Source organism: Lutjanus erythropterus, chromosome 10 (genome assembly GCF_056507025.1).
Source record: "Lutjanus erythropterus isolate fLutEry1 chromosome 10, fLutEry1.hap2, whole genome shotgun sequence".
NCBI lineage: Eukaryota > Metazoa > Chordata > Actinopteri > Lutjaniformes > Lutjanidae > Lutjanus > Lutjanus erythropterus.
The window spans coordinates 27,836,884-27,855,281 of record NC_139326.1 but is presented as its reverse complement, the minus strand read 5'-3'; the positions used below and the strand labels follow the sequence as shown (position 1 = coordinate 27,855,281).

Genomic DNA, 18,398 nt, shown 5'->3' with positions numbered 1-18,398 from the left:
CATTCAGTATATTCAGGTAGTGAGCTAAACTCATTTTTTGGACACATAACATTGTTGAACCTCAACCTGACCGATTGAAGCAACCCCAGATCATAACACTGCCCAGGCTTGTACGGTAGGCACTAGGCATAATGGGTGCATCATTTCATCCACCTCTCTTCTTTCCCTGATGCGCCAATCACTCTGGAACAGGGTAAATCTGGACTTATCAGACCACATGACCTTTTTCCATTGCTCCAAAGTCCAATCTTTATGCACCCTAGCAAATTAAAGACTTTTTTCCGATAAGCGTCACTGATGAGTGGTTTTCTTAAGGCTACACAGCTGTTTAGTCCCAATCCCTTGAGTTCTCTTCACATTGTGCGTGTGGAAATGCTCTTACTTTCACTATTAAACATAGCTGCAAGTTCTATTGTTGATTTTTTTTTTAAGATTTGATTTCACCAAACGTTTAAGTGATCTCCAATCACGATCATTCAAGATTTTTTCCCAACTACATTTCTTCCTGGAAGGTAATGGTTCACCACTATCCTTCCAGGTTTTAATAATGCGTTGGACAGTTCTCAACCCGATTTTAGTAGTTTAAGTAGCTGTTTTCTTTGCTTGATGCAGGCCAATAATTTGACCTGTCTGAAACAGACTAATATCTTTTCCACAACCACAGGATATGTCTTATTTTTGGCCAGGCAGTGTATTTGTCCCATAATAAATATCAGTGATTAATCAAAGGGATTACTGAACCAAACCATCCATCAAAGATTTCCATAAGTTTGATTCTGGATAATTTCACTCCTGTACAAACCCAAATCCAAACCAGCTGGGGCAATGTGTAAAACAGAAATAAACACAAAAGGAAATCATTTGCAAACAATCTGTGTTTACTCACAATAGTTTTACGAAGGTATTCATATCCAGTGTAGCATTTACTCTCTCTTGCTTCTTGTCTGCTGTATTTCTGCATATATGCCTTCAACAGACAACAACTCAGCAACTTGTGTAACAAAATTTTCTCCTTTCCAAGTTGTTGTTCCAACTTGAGGGGGCATTTATGTGAATTTTCCCAGTCAGGAAATCATTTCTCCGGTTCAAATAAATCCTTAATTTACTGTGATAGATATGAAAAGACACTGGCTCAACAGGCTGTTTTGCTCTGTTTCGTCCGCCAGCTCAGCACTCTCATCCTCTGGTCTAGTGGGTGTGTACTGTGCTGCTAAATGAGAATACATTACTGTCACTCTGCAGACCATTATTTTAGCAAAATAAAAGGACAAATATCACCCCAGAAAACAACAGCCAATGGGCTGAGTTTTGTTGTGTTTTGGGGGAGATATATTCATTCTGTTGCCCAACCCTACTTTGTACTGCCTTTAATTTAGTATATCTCAGAAAGGATTTGCATAATATCACATTTCTCTTTTATTTATAATTTTGACAACATCCCAACATTTTTGGAATTGTGGTTGTACATTTTCATATAAAGTGTAGGAAAGTTCACACTTCCATTCAACACAAAGTAGAGCCTGACTTGTTGAATTAAGTCATTGTGATGGAGTTAACAAAATGCTGTCATCACTGCACACGTTCCCATCATGGATAGAGACAAATGACATACTGTAGCAGAGACATGATGGAGATTGATGTGCAGTAATGAGTGGTGAGCATGCTGAAAGTGGGAGGCTGGTATATTGTGCGGCGATTGGAGTGTGATGCTAGTATTGGTGACTCATCTGCGTGTTTGTGTGTGCGCACATGTATTTGTTTGTGTCGTCCATTGTGTTGTTGCATGCCTCTGCTTTGTCAGCGTGCCACGGTCTCTGCTCTTGATGGATTGTGTTTGGCTTAGAAATTCTGCATGACTAGTCCAGAACGATGACCTTGGTGTGACTCTCTTCCCTGTTCATTACTCTAGGCTGCTTTTAAATCATGTTTGTTTTTTTCTTTTTAATGCATGTACCATCAACTGTATTTTTGTTTTCTCCTGTCTAGACTAGTCACTTTGTCAGTCACCTCACACTCATTAAATCATCCGAATTTTAAATTGGTTTACACTTTCCTCAGTCTGTACGTCAGCGGAGTTAGGAGATTTTGAAAAATATGACTTAAGGATTGACTGAAGTGAAAGCTGATTATTGCTTAATGGTTATTTGTAGAATATTTATTGAGTGTCATTTTTTTTCTGGAGGCACTGTGCATTTTTCATTTTCGTGTTCTTGATTTGTTGCATTTTTATTTCCCCTGTGCGTCCATTTGTGGCATAACCTCATTAATTCAGGAGGAGTTTCTGCTCTGTAGACCTTCTGTCATTTTGATTTCATGTTAATTTTTAAGTTTAAATTGCTCCTCAGTGGGGCTGGAAAGGCTCTTATACTTTTTGCAGATGGATCATAAATTGTTCAGTGAGGAAAAGACTAGACTTCCAAGTTAGCCGTGCTGCATGTACAGTGTGTACTCTGACGCTCGTCTCACTGAGCTGCTGGCTGCTGCATGGTCCCTGCACACTCTTGGCACGGCACATTAAAGCCAAGCTGCTAAAGCCTTTTGTCGGCAGCTATTTTTAGACCTGAAGAAGTACAGCCCTGCCACCATGTACTTTCTGGATTTTATTGTGTTTCTGAAGACGAGACATTAAAGCTATTATAATTCATTACCATGAGAGGAGACGTACAGAGGCATGTTTGGTTTTTGCTGCTGCTTACTCATGCTGTTTAAAGGTTTCTGAGATCTCAAAACTTGATTGGCTTCATCTCTCCCATGATGCCTCACTGCTTAAAGCTGTGTCCCAGTTACACACTCTGATTCTTGCTGGGTTTTACTGCTGAATGTTGTGCATTAAAAACATAAAACCCCTGTTGGTGTGAAACACTGAAGTTCATCAAGCTATGTTACTACAATGCAGTGCACATCATTACAATAACATTTGCATGTTCCCAAATTCATTATAAAATTGTGACTGAAATTTCAGTTTACCTCCTCTCTCATTTCCAAAGTGGTGTTGATCATTTCTTTAAGGAGCTAGGCTCTGACTCTGAGGAAACTGAAAACAATCCAGTGGTGCGTTCAAGTGTTTTACACAGTCAGATAGTTGTCGTAGGTGCAGCAGAGTAAGGTGAGGGGGGGAACAAATCGACAGGAAAACAAATTTCGACACAATGCCTGTTGTCTTTGCTACAGATGCACAGCAATAATACCTCTTGGAAATGTGAGGCTGCTGAAAAGTTGTCAGTTTCCACTTTAATGGACACCATTATCCCACAATCCAATTCACAATGAAAATAGAGGCACTCATGTTTATAAAATTAAATTATGGTAAACAGCTGCTGGAAGATCTTAAGAAAACAACTAATACATCTTTGATTTTTTTTTGCTTTCTCTTTAGACCTGCATCGAAGATTAAATGGATATATCATCACCTTTTAAGTTTATATAGTGAATTTCTTAGTAAACACATTTGTTTATTTACACATCTAGCTGATGAGAAACAACATTAGCATTCATTTTAAGTTGTTTTTCTGGCCAGTCCAATGTTCACTTTCTGTTTATGTGCTCCATCAGTTCCTTAGTGAAATGTCTGGTTCCAAAGCTGTCAAATACTCCAGTATGTTCATCAGCTAGTCACTAACTATGTCTGTCTGCCATTGGGTGCTGAGCAGGTAGTGTACAGTAGGTTTTTAGAGCTTTTTTATAGAAAGCAGCTGCCTGCTGTGGCTGAAAAAGACACTGTCAGAGAAGTGAGAGTGAACCAAAACAGTCTGGACAGATAAACAGTGAGCCAAAACTCACTATAATGCTCCATAAAGCTGAGGGGAGCTATAAATTCTCTGTACGTTTATAACTGTGGGTAACACCTTTCGCTTGTCACAATGTCATTTAATACATCGATTGTTATCATAAAAATTATTGATTGTAGCTGCTTTAAGTTTCTAAATGTAAAATTGTCAGTAGCTCTGATTCATTCATTTGACTGACTTCCCTTGGAGCTCATGTATTCTTTATAGTTTTCATAGTCAAGAATTGGGACACTGTTCATCTTTTTGACATGAAGCATGGTGCCATCTCCTGTCCCCATGGCAACCTTGCGACCAGTGATGTTGGCTGATTTTCTCTCCCCACCTCTTGAGCTGGTATTCTGAGGGTTTTGGTCAAAGTGAGTTTCAGCAGAGAAATGGACACCAAAGAGCTGTCCTATACACAGACATAGTATCTGCTGTCCCTCCACACAAACAGAGAGTCACTGTTTTCTCATGTTTCTGTGTTTAGGTTAAAACTAGGAATTAACATATTCTGTGAGAATTTGTCTTCCTTCAGTGATCTTGCAATATCACCATGGTATTTGTCTATTTTCAATATCGCACAATTAGATCTTTCTGGGTAGTGTTACAAATCAGTGAGAAGTCCTGTTGTGTGCTATTATTGGCTTTTTATATGATTTTTGCAATTTGCTCAAGTCCCTTTATTTGTCAGGTAATTTAACCGGATTAATCAAAACCAGACATGCCCCTGCAGTTATTTCATCCATAAAGTTTCTTAATTAATTTACTATATTACAACATAGAATATATCAATATGAAATTACATCTACCACGGCAGAGGATTTTATACATCAGATCTATTCACTTGCCGGCCCATGGGCCAAATTCAAAGCCCAACATTGACAAAAGTTGACCAAAAAAAATGTTATTTGCACCATGTTTTTAGCCTAAAAATTCACTGTAGATCCTTAGTTTGGAGCCACGTGCACATACACACTGTCTGAACTGTGTACGTGTGTCGTGTGACGGTGTGCAAACAACATGCCGGGAGTTCAGGAGACTTGGATTACAACAAACAAGCAATATGGAGGCATTTTATGTTTTGTTCTTTTTTTTCTGTTTGCATGTTTGAAAACTGGTCATCATTCATTTCCATTGTTTGGGAGATTCTGCAGTGCTGTTTTCCTGTGAAACTCAAGCAGTGTTTTGCAGACTAACAAAATAAACCCGACCTTTGCATGAGAATCGATAGATAATGACTGAATTTTTATTTTTGGGTGAAGTATCCCTTTAATACATAAAGCTGACATGTTGATGGATAAATCTAATGATGTAGGGCTAAGTCTAAACCATTAGATTCAATTCTGACTTGATAAACAACTTTTGCCCAGTAAATAATGTTTAACTTTATCAAATGTTAAGATTAATATACAAATCACTTTTTCAAACCCTGATCATTCTTATCCTTAAACAGTCGCCTTTCTTGTCTTTGCCTTGTTGCAGTGCTGCATTGCTACATCAGAGAACTGCTGCGGCTGCAGGGTTTATGCAGCTTTTCCAAAGCCTCCTTTTGTAGCCGTGTGAACTCAAGGAGAATTTTGTTTGGAAAGAAAAACCTTCCCATCACGTATGATGGCTCCATTTTTGTAACTAAGCTTTAGAAACACAGAGTTATGTAACACCTTGATACTTGTGGTTCATTGACATGTTATGCTGAAACAAAGCTGGAAAAAAAATTGAGAAGAATCCATCCACCATGTGATTACACCCTACTTTACTATTACTGTAGATCTCTATTTGTCTCATTTCCTTCCCTGTGTACCCTTATATATAATATAATACTAATAATCTAGCAGCAAGCCTTAAAACTGAACACATGAATGCCATAGTTTCCACACAGTGGCTTGAGCATCTGCATTTCCTCACATCTCTTACCCCATGCTGACAGGAGAGCGACTGCCTAAATGTTGCCAGCAGCAGCATGCATTAGTAAAGACCGCTGACTGCACAGAGGCAACACTTGAGGAGCTGTGCAGTATTATTGCTTTATTCTGCTGCAGCTCTGTGGGGTCCACCACAACACACTCCATCACCGTTATATCAGATCACCTTTAATATCCATTAACTACAATAATGATGCCACTTAGATTTAAAATGTGGAAATATTACAGTATTGTCACAACACTGCATTTTCAAACTTAAGCTCTGTATGTTGAATATATTGAAATAATCCAATCACAGATCCAATTACAGATCTAAATGGGAGGATTAAAGGAATAGTTTTAATTATTTGACGTGGGGTTGTATGAGGTTCTTATCCATACTGTAGATGGCGGTCGGCACGTCCCCATTTTCAGGAAGCAGCGCAGAGTACCAGCATGGAAGCTAAGCAGTGTACTGCTGTAGACGGTTTCAGCAACAAAACATACTTTAGCCACTTAAAAAAAAAACCTAAATAAAAAAACAATATTGATTCAAGTGTAGACTATATTTTGACTTTTTTTTCACCACTATTCTTTGCTGTTACACAACCTTTTGTAACATGTAACTGCTGACATATAAGCCAAATATGGCTCTTCAAACCAAATAAACTCCATCGGGGAATCAGTCATTTTACTTCGCAAGACATAGGAGTTGCTGGTCTACCACTTCCTCGATCTGTTAGTTTGTTTTTGTTGCTGTTATTCTGTTATATTCTATAGAATCTGGTTGCTTTGGATGGAGCAATATTTGGCTTATATAACAATGGTTTCCCATCAAAAAAGGCTGTCTGGCAGTAGAGTAAAGCAGTGAAATTTTTTTTTTTACAGCATATATACTTAAACTGATCCTGATTTTTAATTTCAAGTGGGCCTTTTTTTTTTAAGTAAAATATGTTTTGGTGTTGACCCTGTCCTCAGCAGCACATTGCTTAGCTTTCATGCTGGTCTTCTTCTCTGAGCGCCAACAAAGTGGGGGCATGTCGACCGCCATCTACTGTAGGTAATACACTGACGTTCGATGAGTACCTCATACAACCCCTCTTCAGATAATCCGAACTAGTCCTTTAAGACGCTGTACAAATATTGATATTGACGTTTGAAGGCTTAAAAACAAACATGACCGAAACCAGCATTTGGATATAGTATTCTTGGATTTAATTTCTTATCTGTCTGTGTTATTTATATGTCACTCAAATCCAGTTGCAGAGGGACTGCACTCGCTGTCTTTACTGTGACCCCCCCCCCCCCCCCAAAAAAATGTTTTCCAGTGGAACAAATATGATTCTAAGAAATGACAGTGATGAAAGCTGAAAGAACAACACTGTGAGTTAGAGGCAGAGCTGCTCCGTGTGGACCGAGATGACTGCAGTGTGTGTGTGTGTGTGTGTGTGTGTTTCTGTCAGAACAAGAAAAATGCAGGTTGTTTTCTTGATGTTTCCCACATCACAGAGACATGTGGGCTATTAAGTAAGGCTTCCATTTGTCACAGGAGAGAAAGCACAGCTGGTTTTAATTGTGCCGCAATCAATTAGTGAAACATCTTGAAATATTGAGAATCACTGTCTTTGGTATTTATTAGTAAGTGTTAAGTGCAACATCATGACAGGATTTGTCCTGATACTATTAATCCAAATCTCCAGCTGTCTTGTGTTTCCTGTAAAGAGTGTGTTTTCTGGATCTGAGGAAATAACATCTGCAGTATGATTGTTGACGTGGGGAAAAACCTCACGTTGTGAAGCTGTATCAACTCTTAAACCTGCTCCCAGCTAAGAATAACATCAAAGAGTGGAGAGGCTGTCTCTGTTTTCTCTAGTATGTTTATGTATCTGTATCTCTCGAAGTATGTCTGTTTCTGATAAAACTGAATTTGCTTTTCTTTTAATCTGATGAATTTTGTCTCCTCTAAAAAAGTCCAGGAGACTTCTGCTCATTCTGCCATGGTCTTATTTGAGCTCATGAAACTGAAAAAGCATGCGTATGTGAAGTTTTCTTTGTAGGACAAAATGTCCTCTTCCCTTTTCCTTTGTTTGAGGTCGTGCCAATTGGAATAAAAAAAATTAAAGGGTAACTTCAACCCACATCCCATTTTCTGACGTTATGTGTCCAAGTAAATAATAATAAAAGCACAAGTCTTTGTTTTGCCACTGAGAGGCTCAGACTGTTCTATGGAAAGGATCCCTACAGAGACAGTTTGTTAAAGACTATGATGTGTTTTGTTCAACCAGAAATAGCTGTTTCATTGCTCTTGCCAAACTCACCAAACAGTAATTTTACCATCATCTTCATTCAAACAGAAACAAATTAAAACTTGCCAAAAATGTCTTTGCTCGTCTTTCCGCTGTTCCAACAGTCAACAACTCTGGTTTGTATAAATAAAGTTTGTATATGTAATGTAAAAATAAACCCTTAATTCGCCACGGTAGATATGGAAATACTGTGTCTCTCCCAGGTGATGCTCTGATGTCCCATCTCCCATTCACTCACATGAAGAGTTTATTTTGACCAATCCAGGGCTGGCGATTGCTGAAACAATGGAAAGACGAGTTAAGATGTTTTTGGTGACTTTGTTTGTCACATTTGAGTGAAGATGATGATGGTGATGACGATGATAAAACTACCATTTCTGCAAAGGGAGACTGGTGAGTTCAGAGAGAGCAATAAAACAGCTGTTTCTGGTTCTTTGTTTAGTTATTTATTAGTTTATTTGACAGGCACAGTGCAAGAAAAGCTGCAGGTTCCAATAAAAAGGATATAGATGTGTTGCATTTAGGGTTTCTAGCCAAGGCAAATTTGCAACTGCTGTTCTTGGTTAGTTAAAAAATGATATAAAAAGACAAGAATTCATGTATCTTACTCCATAATGAAAAGCTCTCTCACTGCAGGGATTCTTTCCATAATGTTGTCAGACATTCTGAGTCTGTTGGTTGCAAACACAAGCACTTTTAGTGGTCTTGCTTTGTCAGTGTGCAGTTGCCTGGAGGGATTGTGCTGTAGATTTTGCTTCCGCCAGCTGTGACATTCTCCCTCAATACTGGACTAATTTAAAAAATCCTTGTCCCCGTTAGTAACTTAAACACAAAAACACAGGCAAACGGGGTCCACGCTGAAAAATATCGAAGTTACTCTTTAAGTTGCTACATCAGCTTAACCTGTAATCTGTAAACAAAAATCTTCATGACAATGTAGAATGTGCAGGCAAGGGGCGAGATATCGGTATTAGAAGTGCTCTGGTTTCTTTTTGTAGTTTGTAGTGTTCACCGATCTTGTTTAAGCGAGCTTGGGTTGCTTTAAGGTAATCAGGTAGTCAGTTCCTGTGTAGAGCAAAAGAAACAGAATCCATTGGCTGAAATGGAATTTGGATCTCACTGGCTACCATTTGATTATGATTTAGGTTTTTATTATCTTTAGATTTAACTGCATTCTTACTTGTGAAACAATCCGGTCGTAGACGTCGTCTCTCAACTTCATTGACATTCTTGTGTCTCAAGATGCTAATCAGGCTGTAAGGAATGACCAGCACAAGGAACTGAAAGCCTTAGCCCAGATACGTGTTATCTGGATATCCATTTGTGACCTGCTGCCTCGTTGAGAAATATCGAGGAGAATCAGTCCAGAACCATCAGGTTCAAAAACATCTTTTTTCCCAGTTTGTCTCCTGAACTGTTCAACCTGACTCCAGGAGGTGGGGGTGCAGGCTTACATAAGCACCTTAGCACTGGGACACTTTGATGTGTCTACACTTTAACTTAACTTTAACTAACATTGATTTTATGTCCGCTTTTTTAAAGTATTCTTTTGTTTTTAATTCCCTCTTTTCATGTATTGCACTATGACCCGGGGGGGGGGCACTATGTTTTGTTCTTGCTTTTTACATAACGTGTAAGGAGAGGAATTATAATAAATGAAACTAAACACCTACACCAGAAGCTGTATCTTGTTAAAGTTTTATGCGACTTGTTGTACTGCGTGTCCCACAGCGAGTATTTAAAAAAACCTGCCCTGTGTTCATGTGTCTGTGTTGCATTTTAACCGACACGTTTAGAAGTCAGATCATACTCAGGCCTGCTCTCCTCTCCTCTCAGGTCTCTCTGAAGTGCAGAGCTCCAGAGGTCTCCCAGTGTGTGTTCCAGAGCTACGAGGCAATGCTGAAAAACTGAGAAGCACCCCGTCGACATCGACCCTGCCGCTGCCCTCGCAGACTCCTGACTCCTCCTCCTCCTGCTCCCCCTCACCTGACCCACAAACCACATTACAACTTCATGCAGAGCAGGAGCCGCGTCCTGCTGCGTCGGGCCTGGAGGCTGCGCTCTGTATGTCATTCAGCTCTTTAATTAGGATGCTTAATGATGATTTTTGTCCTATTTTGACCCCATTGTGGATTGTTTTTTCCCCCCCATTCAGACTGCAGATATTTCTGGCTCACTGTCTTTGGCTCTCCTCTTCCCTTTGGTCATACACACGTCTCAGTTTCAGGACGTTATCTTGTGATAAATTTTCTGAATGAACACCTTGAGCAGGTCCTCCACTCGTCCATCCTGCGACGACCTTTATATTTTTGGAGACAGACGGCTGTGTGACTTGTATTCCCGTGACTGTTTCCTCTGCATGAGGCTCTTTAATCATTATCTATCCCCGTTTCTCTGCAAATTGGAGTCTATTTTTAGCGTCTGCAATCAGCAGGTGAATCACCACCGTCGGCATATTTATTTAGGGTACTTTCGATTAAAATGCAGCAGAAAAAGGCTTTAACTCTCCCTCTGCCTGTGTGTGAAGTGGACGGTGGCTGTCTGGGCCTTAGAAGAGACACATAAATACTTAAAAACTACATTATTGTTGTCTTTGTCTTTTTTGTAGTTTTATTTAGCGTCTGTTGCTAGCAGCAGGATGTCTGACTTGTGCTTGGAAACCTTTTGTCGGTGTGTTTCTTTTAATTTCTACATCAATATCTGGACATTTTATAGACTTGCAGCAGTTGTTGGCTGCTTGCTCTCTTACTTAGTCATTCCATGGTTTAATTTGTGTCTGTAGTCTTGTTAGTGTACATGTGGCAAACTGGGAGAGAGCCTCAGGTGGTGAGGATTTATTAGCTGCCACTCAGGCTCTCTCTGCCACTTTGCTCTCTGTGTATCCTCATAGCAGCTTCTGGAGTACCATGGCCACCTGAGATGAAGGCTCAGGTGAGATTACGATGTCATGGTTTATAACACTTCTTAGTAGTAGGTGTACATGCAGGTCTTAGCTGAAATAAGGCAAGAACAACATCCAGTATCCCTGCTTCACCTGCGGATTCTCGAATAATTGGATTCCTCTTTCTGAGTCATTACACTGAAGCCCTTTTTATCGGCTCGACAGGATGTATACACTTTTGCTAACGCCTTGTAAAGATTACAACAGAGGTGGCGGTGTGTATTCTGAGTGTGTGTCTTCTTTGTGTATGGTGACGGCTGATTCATATGAAATGCTGTAAAAAAGGAAAAATCAAATGTTTAATCAGATGCTTTTGGTTGACATGATTTTGTTCATTGTGTGTACATCATTTGAAGAAGAACTATTAAAAGTCTTGATAAATTGATTTTCAGTCTTTTCTTCATTATTTAAGGGATAGCTTGGTTTTTCTATTTATTTTAATTTGTCCAAAGTCAGTGTATTCACTTCAGTAGACGTCGTAGGTCAACAAGTCCCCAGTTTGGAGAAGCAGCAGGCGCGTCGTGTTGGAAGTTTAGCAGAGTTGTCAAAATACCAGAATTTTACCTTTGGGTTAGGGTTACTTTTTGCACTTGTAGGTAATTTGGTTTGCAGTAAAAAGAGCATCTATCTTGACACTCTTACAAACAAAGTACTCAAAGGCTCCAAGGATGTAATACAATTGAGAAGTAAACATAAAATTCACATTATTTAATGGAATCTGTGCAGTCTTGCTATGACTTGTTCACCTGAGTGGACTTGGATACACTACTAGGATTTAAAAAACAATCAATACCTCTTTTATAACATAGCAAAAAGAGAGAAATGCATTCAAAACCCAATGTTTTTTTTCTATTTTTTAAAGAAACATCCTGCAAACAGTGCTGGTCTGAACACTGTCTCGTTTCAGGGAAGAAGCAAAATACTTTTTAAACTGAACCGAGGTCTTGAATGAGCACTGTGGTATAGAAGAAGCGTCGCGACTCGGATACTTTTGACAAAAAAGCCAATCAATGTACTGCTGTGGATGGAGTCAGCAATAAAATATTTTAGCGACCTAAAAAAGGCCCACCTTAAAAATAAAATCACTATCAGTTTAAGTGTTTGTTATATTTAGAATATTTTCACACACCCTTTTCTGACAGGAAACCACTGCTGTATAACCAGTGATATCGCTCTCTCCAAAGCCACCAAACTCAACTTGCAACAACTGTGCTTTTACCAAGCAGAACAGGGGACTCCTTGTTTGCCACTACTTTGATCGGTTACTTTGTTTATATTTTGTGACTTCAGCCTTTTAAAGGGTTAATTCAGATTCACTGAAGTCACAAAGTAACAGATCGTGGCAGTGGGGAAAAGAGCAACTCCCAAATTCTGTGAGGCAAAATTACTTTTTTTTTTTTTTTCCATTTGTGCTACTTCTCCAAACCAAAGACATGACGACCACCATCTACTTGGGTAATACACTGACGATGTATAAGTACCTCATACAGCCACACTGCAAACATCCAAACTACCCCTTTAAGACTTTATGACAGAATAGATGTTTAAAAATGCAGTGCAAAGACAATTTCTGCCAGTGCCAAAGTCCCACTGTCACAGGATTCAAAACAGTTTTTATTTGCTTGACAGAGTTCACATTCCCGGAGTCCCTGGAAGGCAGCGTGCATTGTTTTCACACATCATACTTTACAATCATTGATGACCTTTGAGGCGTTCACAGTGTCTTCCTCTCCTGGGCTGCTCAGCTCTGCTCCAGTGTTTCAGACCCTCACTGCTTTGCATACAAAGAGTCTCTGAGTGTTGTTCAACCTTGAGCCATGAGTGAAGTCTGTGGTTTATTCACAGCTGAGTGCGTCTTAGAGGTGGAGCAGCTCCTCTGAAGCGGTGACAGGGTCTTTAAAATCCGGGCTGCATGGGAAAACTTAACCAGACAAGACAAACAGCTCCGGTCTAAGATCTGTTCCTCTGTGGGTGAGAAAGAGCAGCTACAGACCAGAAAGCTGTGCCAAGCCTCAAGTCTCTTCTATTGATATCTATATCGATCCTATATGATATATATATTCCAATAGGGGGTGCCACTGCGCTGCATTTTGATAAAGGGGTGGTTAATAACTTCCAAACCACCAAGAAGGTGACAATGATACTTGTGCTCTGTAAATTTACAGTAATATAACCAGGGTTAAAGCTGGGATTGTGAAAATGTCGAGCCAGGCCCTAAATTATATTAGATTTTCATTCAGAGTATCATAAAATGGAAATACTCTAATAAAGTACCTCAAAATCATACTTAAGTACGCTGTTTAAACGCCATGATGTAGTTGCACTACATATATTGAGTCTAAAATATTCTGGAACCAGCCTCCAAATTACTCACCAAACCTGGTTGTTAAAACTCCACATTTTCAGAAGTGTTAGGAGGAAATGACCTCACTGTCCTTAATGTTATCTACAACCCTGAGTGTAACACAGAACACAGTTTATTTTAGATGCATGTTTGACTTCTGAAGGCTGAACAGATTAGCCGTGGGACACTGTCCAGTCTTTAAAGACAAAACTAATGCATACATAACTGATCATAACTGGAAACTAAGTGGTTTTATATAACATCAAGTCATCACGTGCACATATCTGGGAGTAAACTCATACATTCACATCATACTTTAACTTGCTGGGGCATCATAAGAAATCAGTCACATTTTCTTGCTTTGACACATCTAAGATGTCCGTGTGGGTTTTCATGCCACTCCCATGCAAACCTTGTTTTTGGCCTCTGAATACCACTTTTAAATACGACATCCTTTATAAAGGCTTTATGAGTTTAACTAATGGTTTTATTAATAGTTAATGAGTCATTTCCCAGTGATTTACAGATTGCTTCTAAGCCGTTATTAAGAACTTTTGGGCTGCCAGGTTGTCTTCCATCCCTCTGCAGTAGGATGCTTTATTTGTATTTTAGATAGTTCTTTAATTCATCAGGGAGAATAAAATCCATTTATGAACAACTTATTAAACATTTACAAATGCAGAGTGGATCCATTGGTGCAAAAACAAACAAAAAGGTTTATTAAAGGATTACCAACATTTATAACAGTGAAGAATAAACATCAAGTCTGGATTAACTCTCTGCTGGCCTCTGTCCAGTCCATTTACTTTACCTCAGGAACCAAACAGTGTTATACAGGTGAATACTACCTGCCTTCATGTTTACTATTTACTGTATATTATATTGTATGTATTGTGTATTATAATGTGACTTTTCCTTTGGCAACATGTTTTATCTGAATAGTCATGCCAGTAAAGCAACATAGAAGTTCTTTAACTCTTAAAAAATGGGGGCAAAAACAAAAGTGTTGCATTTATATTCTTATGATGTGTAATTCGTGGACTTCAGGGTCCCTGAGAGTTGGAGTCAGTTTCCAGCTTTGCCTGATAAACACCAAAGACTCCCAAGTGCTGTTATTAATAGCCAAAGATGGAAAGTTGTCAAGGCCACATATGCAGCCTTGTGTTTCCTGTGTTTCCCATTCTCCCCTGTGTCTCGCAGTTCTCCCGTTGTTCTCCTGGCTCCCAGCTCTGCTCATCATACATCTGTCTACAGTCAGTTCATCACTGCTCCCAGTCACCTGCTTCAACAGCCCATCAGCCTGGCAGTATAGCTACACATCCACTGCCAGATGATTGCTTCAGCTACAAGTGGACCACCAGCCTGTCTGCCGGCTCGCAGCCTGCTCTCCAGCACCTACCTCCAGCCAGTCGCACTCATCCACCCAGCTCCAGTAAATCCAGCCATAATGGAGCTCGCCACCCTCTGCCCTCTGCCTCAGCCAGGTGCCTTCACGCTCATTCCACCTCCACTCCACTGGGCACTGAAACAGTAAATTGTCTCTGGTATTTTTAATGATTAGAAATAACTATAAATAAGACAGACACACATAGAATAACTTGAATCAATAAAAAGGATCAAATATACAGGAAATACCGCCTATAAAACTAAAATTAGAAAAAAACAAACATTATATTCTATTAAAAAAGATATTGGACAATATATACAGAAGAACTGAAGAAGCTTCTTGGATGAGAGGCGAAACGTCTTCAAGAACACTATCAAGTCCAGTTGCCAATGACAACCTTTGCTACGGACAATATATACACTGATACCAACATAGATATTGGGCTGATAAAATCACCACTCTACAAAAAATACCCTTTTCCATTTATCTACTCCTGAGTCTGCATTTGAGTCTGATCTGCAAATTCATAACTAAAGTAGATTTTAAAATGCAATTAGTCAAGTACTTCAATAATTCTAATCAATTAAAGCCAGTATTATACTTTTTACTTCACTACATTTGCTTGACAACGAGTTACTTTGCAGGTTTAGATTAGTAATATAAAATACAACCAACTAGTAATTTCAGAGGAATTATTGTATATTAAACGTGCAACATGTAAGAATTGGCCACCTGTCAAATTCATACTCCAAACAAATATACAGCAGCATATCAACAGAATAACTAACTGCTGCTAACTGTAGCTGCTGTTAGCTCGGTTAGCCGTGCAGCTAATGCGCCTATTGTTGACTGTGGACTGGAAGCCCAGAGTAACAGGAGAGTTGTTGATGTTTACACACCGGCGCAGGAGCTCTGGATCGCCAGAAGGAGAAGGTTTTCACAAAATACAGTATCAAAGTTATTTACACTGGCTCCAAGCAGCACTCTGACCCCAATGACACGGTGGTTTGGGAGATACGTGAAGCAGGAGACGAGTGAGAAGGAGGTCGGATCACTCAGTGTGGGGTCAGGAGCCAAGAGCCAAACCCAAAAAGAAATCCGCCTCAGTGTTGGTGGACTGAGGGCAGACAAGACGCTACAGTGACTTACTATCAGCTCTTTAGGTATAAAGTGGTATTGCGAGATAAGACAAGCCAGGGCTAGCTGGTTAGCATGCTATCCTCAGTAGAAGTCTCTGCAACACAATGTGTAGACATGTTTGACATAAAGTCAAAACTGTTAATACTTCATGTTCTGTTGATAATTTTAATGCACTGTTGAATGTTTCAAACTTTCTTACATATTGTTCCTTTAAGCTACCCAATTTTAAAGTAAAATAGTTGCAAATACAATAATAATTGGTATATTTTGATACTAAACCTTGCATACATTTAATTAAGTGAGATTTTGTAGTGAGACTTTTACTCCTAACACTGAAGTATTGTTGCTTCCACCACTGTAATTGTCATCTTAAGGCTCTTTAGTGTTCAGGACTTTGTATTGTACTTTAGTGTTGCAAATTACTAAGTAATTGTATTTGATAAATGTACCACAAATGAATTTCCACTTATTGAATCTATGTGCTGTGGGGTCGCTGAGGGTTGGGGCCCCTGCAGAGTGGTTGGCTGCTTTGCCTTTTAATCAATAAAGCATTCATTAACAATTTATTAACATGAATACAGTCATTAGTTACAACTTTGAAACCCTTTGTAACCACTGTCATATTGGAAAACTGACCCTGTGCAGGATGAAGCCGAGGTTACAATCTCATCTCCAGTTATTGTCTCATGTTTACTCCTCAGTCTTGACACTGAGTCGATTTGTGTGCTGCTGCTGCCACACCGCAGTGATTGATGGGACACATCGTCCCTGCCCTGCCAGAAGACCCTCTCCAATAATAAGACGTGTCCCTCAGAGATATGATTCTTCTCCATGACCCTCACACGTTCTGATATGATGTATAGTCTGTGTGTGTGTGTGTGTGTGGCCTACTCCTTTTGCCATTTATGTGCAGCATATAGGAGCTCTCAGTTTGCACACACCTTGAGCACAACATGATCCTATTGGACGAACAGGGACTGGAGGATATTGCAAGTGATGAGAGAGACAGATATATTGTACTATTCTTTTTCCTTTTGCTATTGTAATATTGTTCTTTTTACTCTATGACATTTATTTGACAAGATGAGATATCAGTTATTTTGCAAATTTATATTATTAATACGGAATATAATTATTAATAAATTATGACACCCAGAAGTATATGAAGTTGTAGCAGAAATTAACTCCAAATTTACCAGCTGCAAGATTAATGATGCTTACACTAATTATAACATGGACCATTCTGCATAATGAGCACTTTTATTTTTGATATATTTCGATGCTAATACATCTGTACTTTAACTTAAGTAGGACTTATATTATAGTATGTTTTTTTAGAGAGTATTTTTGCACTTTAGTATTGCTACTTGTACTTATGTAAAAGATATGAATACTTCTTTAACTGGTTTAACTATCATCTTAAGGCTCTTATTTGTGGAGTCATAGTACAGTGACAGTTCTGCCTTCAACTGTGAAAATACTGTCAGCATTGAAGAACTCATCATCTGATTTAAAAACACATTTACAGGTAATGTTAGCGACACTGACCAACCGCTAACGTTAGCAACGTAGAAATCCATTTATCTAGCAAACCTCAATACTTCTACCGCTATTACTAAAAAATATTTTTGGACTGTAGGTGGTGATGCTGATGATGGGTGTGTCAAAACAAAACCCCCAGAATAAGTTAATGTCAGTTTACTTTAAGTTTGAATGTGAAGTGTGACTACTAGTAGTACTATTTAACAAAGTACATTTAAAGGCACATTACTGCCCTTAATTTTACTGTCATTAATCTAAACATGCATTCATGTATCTCAAAGGGATAGTTGTACAAACAACTAATACACCTACAATAAATATAAAACATGATATTAGGCTAAACAATTTCATCATAGTTGGTGTTGAGGTAATCCAAATTTCCAGAAAGTGATCAGATTACATTACTTGTGATATTTGGATTAGGTTAGTGACTACATTTTATTAACTAACTCTTTAAAGTAACCCCACTCCCCACCAACTAACCCTGTCTCACTTCCTGGTTTTAAAAAAGGCGGGAATACTGCTCAAGCACTGCTAAGCTTTTTACTTTACATATATATATATATATATATATATAAATATAAATTCATGAAATAATATTGCTGTCAGATGTGTCTCCACCATAACATGTCAACAGTCCTTCTGAATCAAAGCTAAATAAAAATGATTGTTTTGTATTTTGATGACCATTGAAAGAACTCTTAGAAAGTTTAAACAATAAAATGGCCACTCACTATGACCATGCTGTAAAATGAAAAACATGGAACATTATGTTAACTTCGTAAAACGTCAAGTATGTAAGATTTTCCATGTGACAGATTTGATGTCTACATTCAATGAAATAGATCAGCAAGAGGTTTGCCCGTTGTAAGGTTTAATAGCTAATAGTTTGGTCTTTTAAAATGTATTTTCACAGCAAATTGAAGAGTGAAAATCAAAATCCCCTCAAAATACGCGTTTGTTCCAATTTTCAAGACTTCGTGAGTTATTTTTACAGACTGCCACTCATTTGTTTATTTATTTATTCACTGCTTTTGAAGTAAAATAAAGAAAGATAAAGGATAATA

The 18,398-nt window shown here is 38.7% G+C and overlaps 1 protein-coding gene across 4 annotated transcripts in view; it reads left to right on the top strand.

Moving 5' to 3' along the window:
* ap1b1 (adaptor related protein complex 1 subunit beta 1) overlaps positions 1 to 11,303 on the top strand; it is a 37,699-nt gene extending 26,396 nt beyond the window's left edge. For all 4 annotated transcript variants that reach the window (XM_084728892.1, XM_084728891.1, XM_084728893.1 and 1 more), the window contains one exon: positions 9,814 to 11,303. In XM_084728892.1, the coding sequence (XP_084585018.1) occupies positions 9,814 to 9,888 (75 nt within the window). In that variant the 3' untranslated portion in view covers positions 9,889 to 11,303. The remainder of the gene's footprint in view (positions 1 to 9,813) is intronic.
* The last annotated feature ends 7,095 nt before the right edge of the window (positions 11,304 to 18,398 follow it).